The sequence below is a fragment of the Etheostoma spectabile genome, chromosome 19 (assembly GCF_008692095.1).
Source record: "Etheostoma spectabile isolate EspeVRDwgs_2016 chromosome 19, UIUC_Espe_1.0, whole genome shotgun sequence".
Taxonomy (NCBI): Eukaryota; Metazoa; Chordata; class Actinopteri; order Perciformes; family Percidae; genus Etheostoma; species Etheostoma spectabile.
The window spans coordinates 7,648,605-7,668,007 of record NC_045751.1 but is presented as its reverse complement, the minus strand read 5'-3'; the positions used below and the strand labels follow the sequence as shown (position 1 = coordinate 7,668,007).

General features: G+C 38.5%; 2 protein-coding genes across 5 annotated transcripts; both read left to right on the top strand.

Moving 5' to 3' along the window:
* The first annotated feature begins 818 nt into the window (after positions 1-818).
* On the top strand, positions 819-10,810 carry LOC116707471 (vang-like protein 2). Its single transcript, XM_032544820.1, has 8 exons — positions 819-1,141; positions 4,376-4,617; positions 5,194-5,317; positions 5,501-6,108; positions 7,546-7,682; positions 7,915-8,050; positions 8,349-8,595; positions 9,086-10,810. Exons 2-8 carry the CDS (start codon positions 4,547-4,549, stop codon positions 9,341-9,343), a joined length of 1,581 nt encoding a protein of 526 aa, XP_032400711.1. The 5' UTR covers positions 819-1,141; positions 4,376-4,546; the 3' UTR covers positions 9,344-10,810.
* Positions 10,811-11,905: 1,095 nt separating this feature from the next.
* Positions 11,906-19,403, top strand: si:cabz01074946.1 (uncharacterized). Of its 4 annotated transcripts, XM_032499161.1 has the most exons (7): positions 11,906-11,991; positions 16,849-17,058; positions 17,153-17,263; positions 17,752-18,027; positions 18,155-18,262; positions 19,014-19,046; positions 19,137-19,403. In XM_032499161.1, exons 1-7 carry the CDS (start codon positions 11,955-11,957, stop codon positions 19,157-19,159), a joined length of 798 nt encoding a protein of 265 aa, XP_032355052.1. In that variant the 5' UTR covers positions 11,906-11,954; the 3' UTR covers positions 19,160-19,403. The 4 variants fall into 4 exon arrangements, 3 of the variants coding, with proteins under 3 accessions (XP_032355052.1, XP_032355051.1, XP_032355053.1); XR_004326759.1 differs by lacking the exons at positions 19,014-19,046; positions 19,137-19,403 and adding an exon at positions 18,415-18,497 and having other exon boundaries at positions 18,155-18,361; XM_032499160.1 differs by having other exon boundaries at positions 19,014-19,177.

Below are 19,403 nucleotides of genomic sequence, written 5' to 3'. Positions count from 1 at the left end.
CAATACTATGGTACATTTTTGCGTGCCGTAATTCCAGAGAGACTGCCTTGCGGGCGGCTTTGTGACTCGCACATACAGGGAGCTCATGCAGGGAGCAGATCAGACAGGGAGCACATGCAGGGAGCAGATCAGACAGGGAACACATACAGGGAGCAGATCAGACAGGGAACACATACAGGGAGCAGATCAGACAGGGAGCACATGCAGGGAGCACATACAGGGAGCAGATCAGACAGCGGAGCAGGATTGGACAAAAAATGGCAAAGCGTGCAGCTTCACAGCTGGAAAAAAACCTTTCCATGGACAGTCCCAGTCAGGACAAGTGGGAGGCGGAGTGCACCATGTGCAAAGCTACACATACTGTATGTTTCAGTGTCTAATAAAGGTGCTGGAGATCTCAAAGCTCACAAAGACACTGAAAAACCTGATCTTATTACATTGAAAAGGTTTTAAGAGATATTTAGTTGAAGTTGGATTTTGAAGCTGACAGAATATGTCATATTTAGAAAGTTATTTCATATTTATTTATTTTTAAAAGAGCTATTATTTTGTTACATATTGTATTACACCATTGAGGCATAATAAATCATGTCCATTAACCTCTGAGAAGCCCGTCTGAATTTGGGTTTCGAGGCCGTGCTCAATGTCCTCTTTTTTGAAAATTAAAATATGGTCACCCTAAAGTAAGATGCATCTATAGTGGTGAGTGTGTATTCATTGGGAACAGATACAGGTATTTCCATTGTGAAAAATGTATTTTGTTTATTTTGAAACTTGTCACCGGAAGCTGGTTATGTACTCTTAACTTGACAGCGTGTGGCTCTGAGCCGGTGCTGGATGTCTGCCCAGAGCCGCTCAGCTCAGCGGGGCTCCGCCACACAGCAGTTGCGGAGCCGGGATGAGGTGCGTGTCGCTGTCTTTTGTGCGGCTTCGGTGCTTCGATTTGAGATGCGATTTAACAGCCAAAAAAACTAACAATACAATCTGCGTTCACCGAAAAGGAAACAAGTTCCACTCCGGTGGTAAATGAGCGTGGAGACTGTGGACAGATGAGAGTCGGGAGAAAGTAAATTTTGAGCATTTGGAAGCTGTTCGGCTCTTTGTGCTGCGGGTTGCAGCTTTTGCTCTTTTGGGTAGAAAGGTAAGACATTCCTGCATGCATTCTGGGTAAAATTTGCAGTTAGTGTAACGTACTGAGCATGTATTTGGTAACACCGGCAGATTGTGTCTTTAATGTAAAAATGGAAACAACTACATTTGCTTACTTTTCCCCCCTCCAAATACATTTTAATTTCTGTATTGGTGCACGGTCCCCCGTCTGTCGGGACTGGTGAGCTGGCAGATAAAAGTATCGATCAGTGACCAACTGATTTTCACTTCTAGTGTGAACGCATAGCCCGGTTTACACAGTCACTTGCAGCTCATTCGCCAAGTCTTGTTCTTTGTTTTTATCCGCGCACTCTACCCATTTTGCACTTTTTACGCACTGTGTGCCAAATGGAACACATTACCAGACATCTGGTAGATTTACTTCACTGTGGTCACGCGCATGTGAAGTGACTTTACTGTGGCTTCGCCAGTCTGTTGCTCATCACTTCATCCTGGGTGTGTTCTGCTTTGTCTCGAGAACACTCTCGCTGTGTTTTCACTGGTGTGGAATCACAGCGCGGCTGCTGCTTTTAACACTTTGGTCGCTGGTTATCATGCGCCTTGATTCCTGCTGAATGTGGGTGTTGTAATGTAAATTGTAAAGGCCTCGAAGCCTGGGTTTGGGTTGCTTAAAGGAGTCTGCATCGAGGCTGCAGCCACGCCTCGCTGGCCCACTGCCACCCTGAGGCCTGGAGGCCCCCGGGAGCCACACAGGCAGGCTGGTTAGCTCGTAACACCAACCTGAGGCTGCATGCATTAGAGCAGGGATCTTCAACAGGGGGTCAACGCAGGGGGGGGGGGGGGGGGCTCCTAATTCTGGTTACATATTTTAAGATTATTTAAAAAAAAAAATTAGAAAAGTCCTAAAATGTATGAATATTACCAGCAAATATAAATGCCCGCTGATTATCTGCTTACTGGCCTATAGGTAAGGTAGTCACTAAGGCCATCTACAGATGGTTAACCCTAAGGATTCACTGTGCCACATGTATGTTTAACATTAAAACAAGATTTATAAAATTATTCCAACAACTATTTTAATAGCTTAGTATTCTATGCAAAAAAGGCATGTGTTAGGTTTTTGACCCTGATTAACATGCAAGATGTTATACAATATATGTAGTAGAGGGTCCCTGCTCCATCTCTCTTCCAGTTAAGGGGTCCTTGGCTTAAAAAAAACCTTCATTGGAGCATGATTTTTCATCCAAAAACTGAGAAGTAAAAAGAAGCATTTCACTTGAAATGAAGTAAAAACAGTCTTACTCATATGAAATATAATATAAGTTTAGTGACTCGATTAAACTTAGTAAACCTCATAAACGTGCAGCTCTACTTGAATCATCTCTCAGCATCAGCAGAGATCCCGCTAAGAAAAAACATATTTTACCACTGGCATATTCTGGTTTTAAAAAAGTACTTTTTAAAGTGTGGATGTTTTGTCTGTTTCCACACTGCACGTGGAACCTGTCACATCCCAGAGGATGCTGAACGTGGAATCCAGTGTAAATCAATGAGTGGGGGTATTGATTACAGTGGGAGAGGCTCTGTCAGTGAGATCATTGGGATTGACTGTCTCAGTCAGGGTGGGAAAGACGGAGCCGTTTAACCTAGCTTTAAACCTGTGAGAAACTGTGCATTTGGCCATGTTTAGATGTTTTCTTAATATTTAATAACTTTGACTTTCTGCTCAATTCTGGCTGGAAAACACATTGTCTCCCAAGAGGCATGTTTCTTCAGCTTTTCCTTCAATATTTTTCCAAATTTAGCTGCATTCATTTGTCCTCAACCCTTTAAAAAGCTTATCAGGGCCTGTAGAGAAGCATCCTCACAGCATGATGCTGCTATGGATGGTATGTTTAGGAGGATGTTAGTGTTTAGCTTAGATCATATATCATATTTAGAGTGATGGCCGAAAAGTTCAAAATTTTGTGTTAAAAAACAAAGTAGATTTTTCTAAAAGTGGCTTTTCTTTGTCACTCTCCCGTAACGCTGCGAGTGTTGAATCGCCGAGGTAACTGTTGTTGCATGCACAGTCTCTTATCTTTTAGCCTGTATATCAAACAACTATCTATACATCAGTCTTGAAATCCAGACAGTACCACGTCTGCATGTCAGACGACTCTGCCTGGATTCTTGACAGCTTAATTGAGAAACTGGAATGTTGATCCTTGTAGTCAGAATGCATTTTCAGTGCAGCCTTGTATGCCTACCAGTGAATCTGCTTGCAAAATATCCCATCCGGGAAGGCCATTTGTAAATCACATGAAGGCTATTACTAGTGTCTAATGTGGAAGATGGACAGAGGAGGTCATGGCACAAATTAAGAGCACGAGAAGATTTGTTATTAGATTTAGAGTCTGCTTGTTTCGCGCCCGATTCGGAAAGCCCTGTCCGGTTTAAAAACTCAAACTCGAAATGGAACTTGAAACGGGTTCAGAATCGTAGCCTGGTACGTCGGTAGTGTCTGTTTGTCTTCTGAGGTGTGTATTTGAGGGAGAATGAGAGGAGGGGGTGTAGAGTTGATGGTCTGGTTGCTCTAGCAACTACCCCCCTCTTCCGTCTTTTCTCACCCCTGGCCTCCCATTCATCCCCATTGTAGTAGTTCAGCTCTGTTGCCCTTGGAAACCACAGGGGACAGTTGGGGAATGTGGCGTCTCTGTGAGTATGTATCAAAGTTGGATCCAAGACAAAAAAATATACCAGCACAGACAAAATATATTTCTGTATTTGTATAAATGAAGCACTTCTTTCAGCTTAGCGTATGAAACTGGAACACTTCAGAGCAGCGCTGATGTTCTGCCTCTGCACACTGGAGACCTGTAGCCCAGAATAGAAGGTGGTGTAATCGTCCTTTATTGGCTGAGAACACACTAGGGGCCAAATTACTTGAGGTTGCTCATAAAAACTCCTTTAATGCGGAAGAATGGGCCTGGCTATGTCCTGTGTGACTGAAAACACACACACAGACACTTTCACACACCTCTGAGAGCCAACATTTTAACAGTGTTTCTCTTCTTGTTGCCTTTACTTGGCATGTTTTCCTCTGAGACGCTCATATGACAAATTGTCCCTCTCTCTTGTTCCTCCTTTTTCTCTCTGTTCCCTCTCCACTTTCTCTCACTCACACCCTTTGCCTTTTCCAAACTCACCACTTCTATCATTTATCTTCTTTGCTCTCACCCTGTCTTCCTCCCCTTATCCCTCCCCTCTTTGTTTTACCCCCCAGGCCTCCAAGATAGATTCCCTAAGGAGTAAAGTGGACTTGCTGCGCCTCCCTCTGGCCCTCTCCACCAAGTCCATCAGCAATCGTAAGAGCCAGCTGGGCGTGGTCTGGGAGAAAGGCGGCGGCTCGGGGGCAGGAGTGGCCCGGAATCACCGCCCACCGCCGGTCTCCGACATGGACAACGAGTCTACGTACTCGGGCTACTCCTACAAGTCGTCCCAGTCGCGAAGCTCCCGCAAACACAGGTAGCAGACCACAGATTATAGTGTAATGCAAGCAGGGCTGCAACTAACTAAAACTATTGTTATCATTGGTTAATCTGCCGATTATATGGCAAGGTTGATGTCTTCTTTTGTCCGATCATTGCTCCTAAACCTAAAGACATTCAATTCATCATCATAGAAGACTAAATAAAACTATTTGGCACAAAAATGACTAAAGCAATTAATCCAATATCAACAGTTGCCTCTTAATTTTCTGTCGATAAATCAATAAATTGTTTCAGCTCAAATTGCACAAGTGCATGGGTATATTTCCAGTTACTTGGCCTTTTTATAGATACTTTTACAATATTATAAGCATGAGGACAAGAAGAAAATAACACTATTGTACCGGGTGTTTCATTCCTTTATTGTCTTCATATAGTTTAAACAGACTGTCTAGGTTTGTTCTGGCTTGCCTGATTAGAGTTTTACTCCACTAGCTACCAAATAATCATGTCAATGACTTCAGGGATCTATTTAACTTGCCAGTACTGGAAGTTTAAAATCATCGTTTTCTGTCCATGGATAGTAAACCATCCCTGACTTCTTTTTCTCCAGGGACAGGAGGGACAGACATCGCTCGAAGAGTCGCGACAGCACCATCCGCGGAGACAAATCGGTGACCATCCAGGCTCCAGGAGAGCCGCTGTTGGACCCCGAGTCCACCAGAGGAGACGACAGGGTTAGTCCGATTTTAATCCCTACTCTTTACACGTGGTCTGCCGGGCTCAGTCCTGGACACAGCAGCTGTGGGTCCAGTACCGACCTGCGGGCCTTTGCTGCATGTGGCCTACAAAAATCTATAAAAAATAGACAGAAGTGTTCTCTCTCCAATGCTCTTCTCTCTACTCTGCTCTGTCTTCAGGATGACAACTGGGGCGAGACCACCACGGTGGTTACCGGCACCTCCGTGGACAGCGTCTCCAATGAGGACCTGACACGCATGTCAAAGGACCTTGAGGATTCATCGCCACTAGAGTGTCGGCGTTACCTCAGCCCAGTGTTGGGCGCCGTCCTGGGGCTCTTTGCTCTCATCACTCCCCTTGCCTTCTTGGCCCTCCCACAGCTCCTCTGGCGGGATGAACTGGCACCTTGCGGCACACCGTGTGAGGGCCTCTACATTTCTCTGGCCTTCAAGCTCCTGATCCTCCTCATCTCCACCTGGACGCTGTTTCTGCGCCCGCCCAGAGCCACTCTGCCGCGCTTCTTCATCTTCCGCTCTCTGCTGCTGGCTTTGGTCTTCCTCTTCGTGGCGTCCTATTGGCTCTTTTACGGGGTGCGGGTGCTGGAGCCCAGAGAGACAGACTACAGGGGGATTGTGGGATATGCAGCGTCTCTGGTGGACGCGCTGCTGTTCATCCAGTACCTGGCCCTGGTGCTGCTGGAGGTCCGACATCTGCAGCCCGCTTTCTGTCTGAAGGTTGTGAGGACTACAGACGGACATAGTCGCTTCTACAACGTGGGACATCTCAGGTTTGTCTGCAATATCAGGAATATATATATTTTTTTTCTGCTCTTTTTTTATAATATATATATATATATATATATATATATATATATATATATATATAATATAATATATATATATATATATATATATATATATATATATATATATATATATATATATATATATATATATATAAAATATTTTTTTTTAAAAAGTATCTCATTCAGAAAAAGAAAACCTTGCCAAGGAGGTTATCTTTGCAGTCCTGTTTTAATAGGAGGAAGTCATTGCAGACATGGCTGGAAGTTCAACCACAGGCCTAGGAAGAATTGATAACCTCATAATTGATAACACACATTTTGGGTCTAAAGGCAAAATATTCATTCTTCTGGATACTTTGAAGATGAATACACACAAAAAGCAGTATGTGGCTTTAAGGTTAATGGCGTGTCTACACAGGAAAACGTTCAGTTAGAATCTTCAGTTTATGTCACATGCATTTGACGGTACAGATAATGCTTCTATTTTTAATCAATCCAGCGGTCTAAACAGACCACATAACGGAGCTAAACGTGCATAAACACAACCTGAAGCATTTATGCTTGAAGTTATCTTCTGTTTAACACGCATCACTGCAGTGATGTGTGTTGGGCTGTGAGTACACTGCCAAAATGCGGGTGACCTCACTCATATCTGTGCCTGAGTGCATCCTGTGTCAAACACAAAGGAAGCTGCTGCTGCTCTGATAACATGCCGCTCAGTGCTCACGCTACACCTACGGTGTTGTAAGTCAACATATTTCTGACCAAAAGTAGGCCGTTATCGCAGCTGCAACGCTTGCATGCACTGTGCACTTATACCATATATATAGGTGACACATAATAAATAATCTTGTATCCTGCAGGCAGCAATGGATCTTTTTTTTAAATCCATTGCTGCCTGCAGTATGTAGTATTCATATGCCTGGCTCAGTTGAAATTTGGGCCATGTACACCGTGACAATATTTCCATGCAGGATACCAATATTTTCAAACCTTTAAAAGATCAAATACAGACAATTATGCAGCATTGGCAGAAGTTGATCTCTTTGTATGCTAAAAGGGATATGGTGCTTTCATAAATACAAAATTAATGTTAAAGACTGCAATTATTAATTAATAAAATATATTCTTCCCACAAGCTCATCATTCCCTGCATGCTATAACTACTATGTGGCTTCCAGGTCAATTTCTTACCTCAAACTAGAGATGTGAGATTTGTGATTCATAATTACCCCCCTGCCCTTATATCATCACTTTGTCATATGGAATTTATATTTCCACAATGATGCATCAGACTTTTGTCATGCATGCAGCCCAGTGGGAGTGGCTGTTTCTTCCTCGTTGGTTCACCGCTTCCTCCATCTGCTCTCTTGTTGTCACGGGTGAAATATTGTTCTTCCTCTGTCTTGTGCAACCCAGTATTCAGAGGGCAGCAGTGTGGGTTCTGGACCAGTACTACAGTGACTTCCCAGTCTATAACCCTGCCATACTCAACCTGCCCAAATCCATCCTCTCCAAGAAGATGTCTGCCTTCAAGGTTTACAACTTGGGGGAAGGTAAAATGACCTTGTGTATCTTAGTATGTCTTTTAACTTTTTTCCATTCAGCCCATTCTGCATCAGAATAATTCCTATCATGCATATATTTAAAATACACTAAATAGTGCAAAACAAGCAAACATGCACATTCTAGTTTGTCGCCTGCGGTAACAATGATATAGTGATAGAAGTACTCCTGCAAGAAAGTTGTCTATTAGTTGGATCTTTACGTCATTGTTTCTTTCTACAGAGAACAACACCAATAACTCGACGGGTCAGTCCAGAACTATGATTGCAGCCGCGGCTCGGAGAAGAGACAATTCCCACACCGAGTTCTACTATGAGGAGGCAGAAGTGGAGCGCAGGCTCCGCAAACGAAAGGCCAGGTGAGAACATACCCACATTTATACATGCACAAGTAAATATATTGATCAGATTTTAAGGCTACGATGGAGTGTAAATTATCCCCACGGCCACGAGTCAATTGAGTCAAATTTTGGCCTAAGGAAATAACAACCAATCATTAAACTTTGATTAACAATGATATACAGTTTTCATCAAGAGTGCTTGGTTCCTTTTCATGTAATGAGTTGTTATTTGCCCCATTTTAAAAATATGAATTTAGATTGGAGTAGCTTTAAATCTAAGTGAGATTCTGACTAACTCTGCCATGTCCCCTCACAGACTGGTGGTGGCAGTAGAAGAAGCATTTACCCACATCAAGCGTCACCAGGACGAAGAGGCAACCACGTCCTCCCCCAAACACCCTCGGGAGGTGATGGACCCCAGGGAGGCGGCCCAGGCCATATTTGCCCCCATGGCGAGGGCCATGCAGAAGTACCTCCGCGCCACCAGGCAGCAGTCCTACCACAGCATGGAGAGCATCATCAACCACCTGCAGTTCTGCATCACACACAACATGACTCCCAAGGTAAAGAGGGGACTTTCAGGGTATTTATGTTTTTCACATGAAAATCTGTTATTGTTGTTTCCTCAACATCTTATCTGCAGCTCTAAAAGTTATACCATATTTTAAAGTGGAAATCATGTCTCTTAGCCACAAGCTCAAGTTTATTTTCATGTGCATTTCAAAGTACAGAGAGAATGCAATGGCCTGTGTTTTGCCTTGGCCTTCCCTTCTCATGAAAACTATAATTATGTAAATATAATTTAAATAAAATATTATAAAATTACCTGAATAAAGTAGTAATATGTTGTAGCAACCTAAAAATGATCGCAGCCATAACAGAAATAATGAAACGGTTACTGACAGTGAATTAGTGCAGCTATTTATAAGTCTCTCTCTCTCTCTCTCTCTCTCTCTCTCTCTCTCTCTCTCTCTCTCTCTCTCTCTCCTCTCCTCTCTCCTCTCTCTCTCTCTCTCTCTCTCTCTCTCCCTCTCCCTCTCCTCTCCCTCCCAGGCTTTCCTTGAGCGTTTCCTCAACCCAGGCCCCACCCTCCAGTACCTGGACACCAGCAGGGGGCGCCAGTGGACACTAGTGAGTGAGGAGCCGGTCACCACTGCTCTCCATCAAGGCCAAGTCTTCTCCCTGAGACGTCTCGACTTCTCGCTGGTCGTCACGGTGACGCCCCTCCCTTTCCTGCGCCTGGGCGAGGAGTTCATTGACCCCAAAAGGCACAAGTTTGTCATGAAGCTCCAGTCGGAGACATCCGTGTAGGACGAGGAGGCTGAAACAAACATACTAATCTTAGTGCTTTCAGGGTATTTTTTTTTATTTTTTATTAATACCTGTTTAGTTTGTTTTTTGTTAAGCGTGACACCCAAGAATTACGAAAAGAAAAGACAACATAATCTCAGACATTGTTACTCAAACAAACTTTTTTTAGACTCAAAGTGTGACTGTTAACTTTTGATATTGCACTACAGACTGCTTCCAGTTCCCATGATACTGAAGAATTCTTTTGGTTTTTTTAGGGGTTTTTCAACACTTCTTTAATAAAATACATTGTTTTGATGAAAGAAATTTTTATTCTTCAGTTGAAAGAATGACTACTTGTGTCTATCAATGGGATTCAGAAGAATATACCCATGTAGGGTCTGTGTTAAATAAAATATTTTGAGTGTGCACTGACCTTTTTTAATGCACACTCTTTGTCAGAGCTAATCTTACTTCTCTTTTCCCTTTTGTACTTGAACCTTTTGTTGTCGTATTTGGCCTTTACAGACAGACAGACAGACAGACAGACAGAATCAGGTGATGACCCAATGGTCCGCTGGTCTTGTATCCCCTTTTGGACATTGAATGGATTCACTGACTGAATTATTCTTTTCTCTTTTTGTTTTCTGAATAGTTTACTGAAAAGTGGATATGCTTACTGTACACACTAAAAGTTAGAAATAAACACTGGATGGACTTTTAATGCACTGATCATTTCATCAGGGCATTGTTTGTAATATTTCCTTTTCAGGTTTTATTGAATCACTTCTCATTTCTGGAGAAGCCACAGAAATGCACTCCTGCACTGAGAACTAATCTAACTTTCTGACCAATTAATGTATGTGTGATACTTGTAACAAACTACTAGTGATACTGGTAACAAACGTCTAGTGATACTGGTTACAAATGTTTTCTCCTACATACGAGGTTTGAATTGGACTTGATGAACTCAAGCACAATACAGCCATGTACTTCCAATGTATTTCTATTTGGCAGCTTGATGGTAATTACTGTCTCTGTTATATTTAAAGTGAGTGTGTTAATTTCTGTGTGTGGTTGAGCATGGCTGGATCACTAACCGGACAAAATCAGCAACTGCCTAATGGCCTGGACCAAAAAGCCTTAAGAGTTTCTCTTTGTACGTAATTTGATGACTGCTAGTTTTGTTTTTGAAATATTTCACTGCGGAAGTACAATATATATTAAGACAGGTTCTCCATTACTTGACCTTGTGGCTCTGTCTTGTGGAAGTGGCCTCTGTCAAATTATAATGTTCAAGACCTTAAAGTGCTTCCCCGATTTAGCATGGCAAGAGGAGTGCATCCTTTTGCCATTGCTGGACTTGTGATAGACAATACAAAACGGTTCAAAGTCAATGCTGCAGAATCAGAACTATCTTTTAATTCCACACATTCTTCAAGCCACAAAAGGCTTTACTCAGTACAACTTTTTTCCCAAGACCCGCAAGAAAATGTGAAAAAAGGCTCTTGCCCTTTAATTACTTTTGTTTATTTTTGTTACACTATATTTCTTTCAAAGTGCTTTAAGGCAATTGACACTGATATTATACTTTTGTCAAATCAGACACCAATGATTTTTTTTTTTTTGTGTTTCTGCCTAAACAATCTACAAATCAATAATCAAAATAGTTGCCGATGGATTTCAGTTGCTTAACTAATAACAGATTAATTGTTCAACTTCTAGAGTACTATTTGGTGCTGTGTAAATGAGGTGTCAACAGGTGCCCCCTACAACCATAATCCAGCCATGTACTGTACATGTACACATGTGTCTTGTCACTCAGACAAACTTATAGATGTCCTTTTTACACTACAGGTAGAGATTCTTGTGCCATTCAACAAGCTGTTTACTTGTACATTTTGATGCAGTTTCTAAGGTTGTATTGTTCCTGTTTTTAAAATAGATTGCCTTGTTGTACTCGATCTATGCTCCTAACACTTGTCTCTGAAGAACATTGTCTTTTAAAAGCAAGATTGTTGTTTACTGTTGCACTGTGTTTTGAAAGTTGATGAAAAATGTTTTTAATAAATGATATCATCCAAAAAAAATTTTGTCTCATGGGAGTCACAAGTTGTTAATGTATTTTTCAGGAAGTGTGGGGGTGAGTGGGTGTTAAGCTACGACAATGTGTAAATATTTCAGTTGCTTTTATAAAAATGTATTGTAACACCTTGTACAGTACCTACAGCAATTGGAATTCACATAACTTAAAAGATACTATAGAATTGAAATTATTCAAATTTATAATTTTTGGAATTCTTGCTAATTTACCCCAAAAGTACACTTGTGAATCTTTTTCAATGTAAAATCAACTGTATGTGAGGACAATAGACAGTAATTAAATATAAATTTATTAAAATATAACTGTAGAATTTATAACCCAACAATAAATATTTACTCATTCCTGGAAGACGGCGTATGATCAATAAACTTAAAATAGCCTATGCTTGTTTGACCATTTCTTGTGCAAATTTGGATTTTTGTCATGTGAACTATTGGCTGTTAAAGCAGCATGTGCTTGTGACACTGACATAAGGGAAGTGACAAAACGCAGTTCACGCTTTCTCTTCGTTGGAACTGTGTTGGAACGATGAAACTTCAAATCCTCCTAACCCTGTTTCTCCAAGGTAGGTTTTAATTTGTTGAAAATAACAATGAGCAGCAGCTGATGAGCTTTTTTCAACTATATATAGTATGAACTTTTAAACGACAATTCAGAACAGAATATGTCACTTCCTGAGTTACAAAAGCAGATATGACATGACTGGGGGACTCCGGTACATAAATATAGTATCTCAATACTAATTCAACTTTTCACTGCTCCATTTAAAAGATCTTTTTCACATTTGCTAAAATGTTAATGTTAAAAGGAAGAGTTATTTGGAACATTTATGTCCAAACTAACCAAAGTAGGGACTATGATGCAAATCGTGGTTAGCCCTCAGGAAAAAAATGGCGACTTCTAAACATCGTTACATGAAATGCATGCATTTAATTGTAATCATCCGTGGTCATTTAATGCTTTATACTATGATCTGCCATACAACATGTCATAAAAAGTCGTTGAAAAAGTCATAGTATAGTATGTCCAAAAAAGGCATAAAAAGTTATATTATTGTATTTTAAGAAAAGTCAGAAAAAGTCATAGTAGGGTATATTGAAAGAAAAGTCATGGTAAAGTATGTCAACAAAAACTCATAGCATGAGATGTTGAAAAAGAAATTAAAACTAATAGTACAGTATGTCAAAAAAAGTCATAGTGGTAGATGTTGAAAAAAGTAATTAAAAAGTATGATGCTAAAGTAAAAAAAGGTTAAAATATGTCAAAAAACGACAATTAATTATGTCAAAAAGGGTCATAACAAGTCATATTATAGTATGTTGAATAAAGTCATAATATAGCATTTTTTTTAAAGTGATAAAAAGGTTTTATTAATATGTTGAAAAAGTTTTGTGTAGTATGTCAAAAAAGTCTTAAAAAGTCATACTGTAGCATGTTAAAAAAGGCACAGTATAGTATGTCAAAAAAGACCGCAATAAGTCATAAGACAGTATTTCAACTTTTGTTGACGTTTTTTGCCACTTACTTCATCATTTTGTTTCGCTTTTTTCGAAAAAAAAATTTCATGTAAGTTGATGCTGTGTCTTTTCAAAATTAGTTTTTACAGTGGCAGTAGTATGTCAAAAGGTCACAGGAAAAAAATATTTAAAAGGCCATAGGATAGTATGTCAGAAAAAATATTAAAAAGGCCATAGGATAGTGTGTCAGAAAAGTCACAGTAAAAGCATGTTGAAAAAAATCACAGTACACTGAACTCAAAAAAGTCCTAAAAAGGTAATAGCAGGTCGAAAAACAATCATAGTTCAGTATGTAGAAAAAAAAGTCCTATTATAGTATGTTGAAAAAAAAAGTCATAAAATGATCATAGTTTGGTATGTGAAAAAAAGTCATGAAAATGTCAGTATAGTATATAGTATATGTCAAAAAAAACTAAAAGTCGTGGCATATAATGTCAAAAAAAGTCAATAAAGAGTCATAGTATGGTATGTTAAAAGATTCAATAAAAAGTCATAGTATAGCAAGTCGAAAAAAAGTGATGTTAAAGTATGTCCACTCTTTAAAAGAACAATCTAGACACATCACTAATGAGCAACTATAGGCCGATATCAAACCTTCCGTTTTTAAGTGAAATCATTGAAAAAAAACAACAGTTTTAAAACCTTTCAGTCGGGTTTCCAACCACACCACAGCACTGAGACGGCTCTTGTCAAAGTCTTCAATGACATCCACCTTAACACAGATAGTGGCAAAACTACAGTCTAAGTATTACTTGATCTCCGTGTTGCATTTCACACAGTCGACCATGACATATTCCTAGACTGATAGGAAAACTGGGTTGGCCTTTCTGTCTCAGTACTAAACTGGTTTGAATCCTACTTAAAGAATAGGGACTACTTTGTGTCAATAGGTAATTATGCATCTTAGCACACAAATATGATGTGCGGAGTTCCCCAAGGCTCCATTCTGGGGCCTCTTCTGTTCAACATCTACATGCTTCCACTGGCTCAGATTATGGAAACAAAATAAGTTACCTTAGTTAGTCGGACTACACGCAAATTCACATAACCTTATCGCCAGGGGACTATAGTCAAATACAAAAACTGACTAAGTGCATCAAACATATTAACGGCTGGATGTGCCAGAACTTTCTGAAATTAAATGAAGGAAAAACTGAGGTGGTTGTTTTTGGAGCAGAAAAGGAATGATTGAAAGTCTGCGCTCCAACAGACAAAGCCAGAAATCTTGGTGTAGTCATGGACTCTGACCTGAATTTTAACAGCCACATTAAGACAATTACAAAGTCAGCCTGTTATCACCTTAGGAATATCAAGGGTTAGGACTTATTTGTCAACATGATTTGGAAAAACTTGACCACTCAGGTCATCTGGGACAGGTCTGCTTTCTGTCCCGAGAGTCAGAACTAAACAGGGGGAAGCAGCGTTCAGTTTCTATGTTCCTCATATCTGGAACAAACTTCCATAAAACTGCAGATCCGATGCTACTCTCAGTTCTTTTAAATCAAGGCTGAAGACCTTTCTGTTTGATGTTGCCTTTCTTTAAATGATTGAGCATGATCATTTCTTTAATGTTTCATTTCTTATACTGCACTGTAACTTTTTCTCTTGTGTGTGTTTTATCTGTTTTTATTTTTTAACTGCTTATTCTTGTGTTTTATCTGTTTTTATTTTTCAACTGTTTTGTAACTGTTTTTGTGTAGAGCACTTGGAATAGCCCTGTTGTTGAAATGTGTTATACAAATAAAGCGGCCTTTCCTATGTCGAAAAAAGTCAAAGAATGGCATGTTGAAAAAAGTCAAAGAATAGCATGTTGAAAAAAGTCATAGCACAGAATGTAAAAAAACATCATAGAATAGCATGTACAAAAAAGTCAACAAAGAGTTATAGTATAGTATGTCAAAAAAAGTGACAGCATAGTATGTGATCAAAAGTCATGGTATAGTATGTTGAAAAAAGTCATAAAAAGTCATAGTATGGTATGTCAAAAAAGGCGTAGTATATGTCCAAAACAGTCAAGAAAAAGTTATAAAATAGTACATTGTGTGTCAAAAAATGTCATAGTATAGAATGTAAAAAACGTCTTTGTACAGGTTATCAAAAAAAGCCAACAAAAAGTCAAAGTATGGGCGCCTGGATAGCTCAGTTGGTAGAGCGGGCATCATGAATTGATGCTCCTCATCGCCTGGGTTTGTCATAGCACATTATGTCAAAACAAAGTCATACAAAATTCATAGTATAGTGTTCATAGCATAACATGAAGAAAAAGTCATAGTATAGTTTTTCAAACAAAAACGTGGTTTAGTATGTCAAAAAAAGTCATGAAAAAGTCATAGTATATTATGTTGAAAAAAAGTCATAGTATAGAATCTCTAAAAAAGTTGTAAAAGGTCATAGTATAAAGTAGTGTTAGTTAAACGTGTTACTGACAGCGTTAATGCAAACCCATTTTAACAGCGTCAATTTTTTTAACGCAAGATTGAGGTTGTATTTGCTGCACACACTTGTTTTCACCCTTTTATTGATAGACAGTGTTACATTGTGTCATACAATGTGAATGACTGCTCCAAGTGAGAATGTTGCGTGTGAAATTGAACACTAAAGTAGGCTTTATGCCAATGTTGTTTTCAATAAAAAAACATTTGCACCAAGCAAGCTGATCCACTTTTCCATGTTAAGAGCATTAAAATGATAATGATGAACAATGGGACAAAAAGAAATCAAGGGACATTTAGATTAATTGCAAGTTAACTATGTGATCAATTGCGATCAAATATTTTAAATTTTAAAGAAGTCATAAAAACATGTATTATGTAGAAAAAAATTATAGTATGTTGAAAAACGTTATAGTGGCGCATATAGAAAAAAGTCATAAAAAGTCATAGTATAGAATGAATAAAAAAGCCGTTTTATAGTATATCAAAAAAAGTCATAGTATAGTATGTCTAAAAAAGTCATGAAAAAGTCACAGAATAGTATGTCAAAAGAAGTCATAAAAAGGTATAGTATATAGTATGTCGACAGAAGTCATAAAATGGTCATAGTATAGTATGTCAAAAGAAGTCCTATTATAGATGTTGAAAAACGTCATACTTTTGTATGTTAAAAATGTCCTAGTATAAGTAAGTCAATGTATATTATGGCAAAAAATAAATAAAAAGGTCATGGCAAAGTATGTCAAAAAAGTCAGTATACTGTAGTATGTCAAAAAAGTCATAGTATAGACATATGATCGTATGTTGAAAAAATACTAGTGACTTTAAGTCACAGTACAATGTGTAGAAAAAGTCTTTTTAAAATTTGTTTTTAAAGTGGTAGGTGAAAAAAGTCCAAGTAAAGCATGTTGAAAAAAGACAGTACACTGTTGAAAAAAGTTATAAAAAGGTCATAGTACAGTAAGTTGAAAAAGTCATAATATGGTACACCATGTCGAAAAAAAGTCATAAAATAGTCATAGTTTGTATGTCAAAAAAGTTATGAAAAAACTCATAGTATAGCATGTTGAAAAAAGTCAACACAAGTGACATAGTATAGTATGTCTAAAAAAATGTCTAAAAAATCACAATACAGTATGTGGAAAAAAAGCCATAAAAAACGAAAAGAAAGATTGTTCTTTTTAAAGAGTGGACATACTTTAATATCACTTTTTTTCGACATGCTATACTATGACTTTTTATTGAATTTTTTTGATATACCATACTATGACTCTTTATTGACTTTTTTCAACATAATATGCTATGACTTTTAAAAAAGTAAAAAGTCATAGTATAGCATGTTGATCAAAGTCATGAAAAAGTCTGAAATAAGTCGTAAGACAGTATTTCAACTTTTCATCATTTTGTTTAGCTTTTTTCAAAATGTTGTCATTTATGTTGATGATATGTCTTTTTTTCAATTTGTTTTTACAGGGGCAGTAATTGAATCTGTCAAAGAGATCTCTGGGTACCTTGGGGATACTGTCACATTGTCCTCAGGTGCCAACCCATCATGGAATCTTTCCTCAATAGATTGGTCAGTATTCTCAAACAACACCTGGATTGCTACTTATCGCAATGGGAAGAAAAACGTTAACAGGGTTGATCGGTATAAAGGGAGACTCAGACTCAACACCTCTTCAGGTAAAAGACAAATCTATCACCTTCCAATGTAAAGGAGTCATTATTTTATTTCTCTCGTGGGAATGTCTCCTCAATGTTTTTTTTTAATTATAAGGTGACTTGATGATCCATAATTTGAACAAAGGGGATGCCATGGAATACACTGTAGACCTCATCAATACTCAGAGACAGAACAACGGAACCAAAACTAAGCTCATAGTGATAGGTAAGTGTGACTAGTGTTAAAAGATTGTTGGCAATACACAAAACAAAATTACCCCAAGCCACAAAAGTTTAATGACCTTGTGAAATATTACATGGATCTTCATCAGGTCAAACTGTTTGAAGAATGTAAACCACAACCATATTTATTATGCACGCAAATAGGTAATTGCTCACAAAGTCATCATCCCATACATCTCAATCTACATCACCCATGTTCAACATTATATATTAAACCCAAAACAAACATTGAGTCTTTCATCTTTCTAAAAAGTTGGCATGGTCAAAAATGAATGCAGTCTTTAATACAGGTAAATAAATTATTTCCATCCCCTTATCTTTAATGCTTTTCTCAAACAGATGTTTCTGGGTGTATATTAGTATTTTAGTAAGTGTCTCAGGTCATATGAATGATAAGCAGTCAGATTTTAAAAGATTTTTGTATATGTATCTTAACTTCTAATCAACAATATTATTTTAAACCCTCTGCAGAACGCCTGACGCAACCGATCATACAGACTGTCACCTGTACATCTGCAGAAGGAGGTTCTTGGTTGTGGCTGCGTTGCTCCTCAAAGGACACAGGTGTTAACTTGGCCTGGCAGCATTCATTTCCCAGTGTTACGCTCTTCAACATGACAAGTCCTGATGGCAACGCTGCAGATCTTTTAGGATTTCTGAACACCACTCAGAACCTTGTAGAATTCACCTGCATCTCCAGCAGGAATATAGAGAAGAATTCAAGTGCTGTCACTCCAAATTGTGGTGGTAAGGTCCCGATGAAGTTAAAAGAGAAAACACAATACAATATGATCAACTTCACGCCAGTGTGGTTCTAAGAAACTCCTTTTTTCCCTCTGATTTCTCTTATGTTTTTTCTCCTTCGTTGTTACAGATGCCAAGCCTCCGTCTCCGCCTCCTCACAGAGAAAGAAATGTTATTGTTTTTTTTGTGGGATTCTTCGTGGGAGTTTTACTTGTAGTAATTATATTCATTTTCAAAGGTAAGAGGAAAACATAATCTTTGTAGGAAGATTCTTAAAAGTAAAATTACTTTATCTATGTTACCACCAAGAAACTATGGCATTAAAACAACTGCAATACAGACAATAATATCACATTTTAGGCTTTACCAGTTGGTTATCTTCCAAAAGTTAAGCCAATGAAGTTGTCATGTTGCAGAACGCTCCAACAGCCTCACAATACTGTAGAATGTAGATAAGACCCACCTTTTTGAAAAGAGGATGGCACTTAGAGGAAATAAGACATTTTGGTGGGTGCTACAATGCATACTTGGAATGGGCGTGTGGGTTGGGTGTGTTATAAAAAAAAAAGTGGGGATTATAAAGAGTCACAAATATTGGGGGCACTAAAACAAAATAGTGATGTGGGGTAGTATTATATTATAATTATGTTATTTTTACATCTTGGTAATAATAACCCCGCCCCCCCAACAAGGCTTAGGAACCCCAAGGTCTACTGTATTTAAAAATAGAATATAAAGCATTAATGTATACATGCGTGGATGTGCTTAAGTTGTGAGAAAAAGAAAAAAGGTGAAACTATGGGTTGTGGTTTCTCTTGCTTTCCGTGCAACATTTTCTTCCTTCAACCATGTCTCATAACATCTCCTCTTTCCACACTCAGCTCCAGCCCACTCATCAAACCAAGATGCAATACACAGAATTTGACCGTTTCCCGAAATGACACCAATATAGCTCCTAATGTTGACTTTACACTGTTTTTAAATTACAGAAAAAATCAAAGCTGCATGGGGACACCTTTTAGGTACAGTACTATGTTATGTAATTCATGTAGCCATGTTCCAATTGAAATTATCACTGTTACATTAATTTATTTGTATTCTCTTATTTTCAGGAAAACTGTTTCCGTCAAAATAATATAATAAACTGGCCCATGTTTTGTAGCAGGAATGCCTCTTTTCTACAAAGCCAGAATGATTTCACCACAAAAACATGAACAATGCCTGATGCCAGGTGTTAATGTCAATGGAATAGACAGTATTTTTCAGAGTACACAGATTATGTCTGTGTTGCAAAATCCTCACATCTTGTTGTTCTCATCTTATTCACTTACTTATACACTGCTGCGTATGAGTCCTAAATGCTTATTTATCCTTGATGT

Excerpts from the sequence above, each read along its gene's own strand:
- LOC116707471 (XM_032544820.1), top strand. The coding sequence starts at position 4,547 with ATGGACAACGAGTCTACGTACTCGGGCTACTCCTACAAGTCGTCCCAG. Across the intron at positions 5,318-5,500 it reads CCACCAGAGGAGACGACAGG|GATGACAACTGGGGCGAGAC; the intron begins GTTAGTCCGATT and ends CTCTGTCTTCAG. Across the intron at positions 6,109-7,545 it reads TACAACGTGGGACATCTCAG|TATTCAGAGGGCAGCAGTGT; the intron begins GTTTGTCTGCAA and ends TGTGCAACCCAG.
- si:cabz01074946.1 (XM_032499160.1), top strand. The coding sequence starts at position 11,955 with ATGAAACTTCAAATCCTCCTAACCCTGTTTCTCCAAG. Across the intron at positions 11,992-16,848 it reads CCTAACCCTGTTTCTCCAAG|GGGCAGTAATTGAATCTGTC; the intron begins GTAGGTTTTAAT and ends TTGTTTTTACAG. Across the intron at positions 17,264-17,751 it reads AACTAAGCTCATAGTGATAG|AACGCCTGACGCAACCGATC; the intron begins GTAAGTGTGACT and ends AACCCTCTGCAG.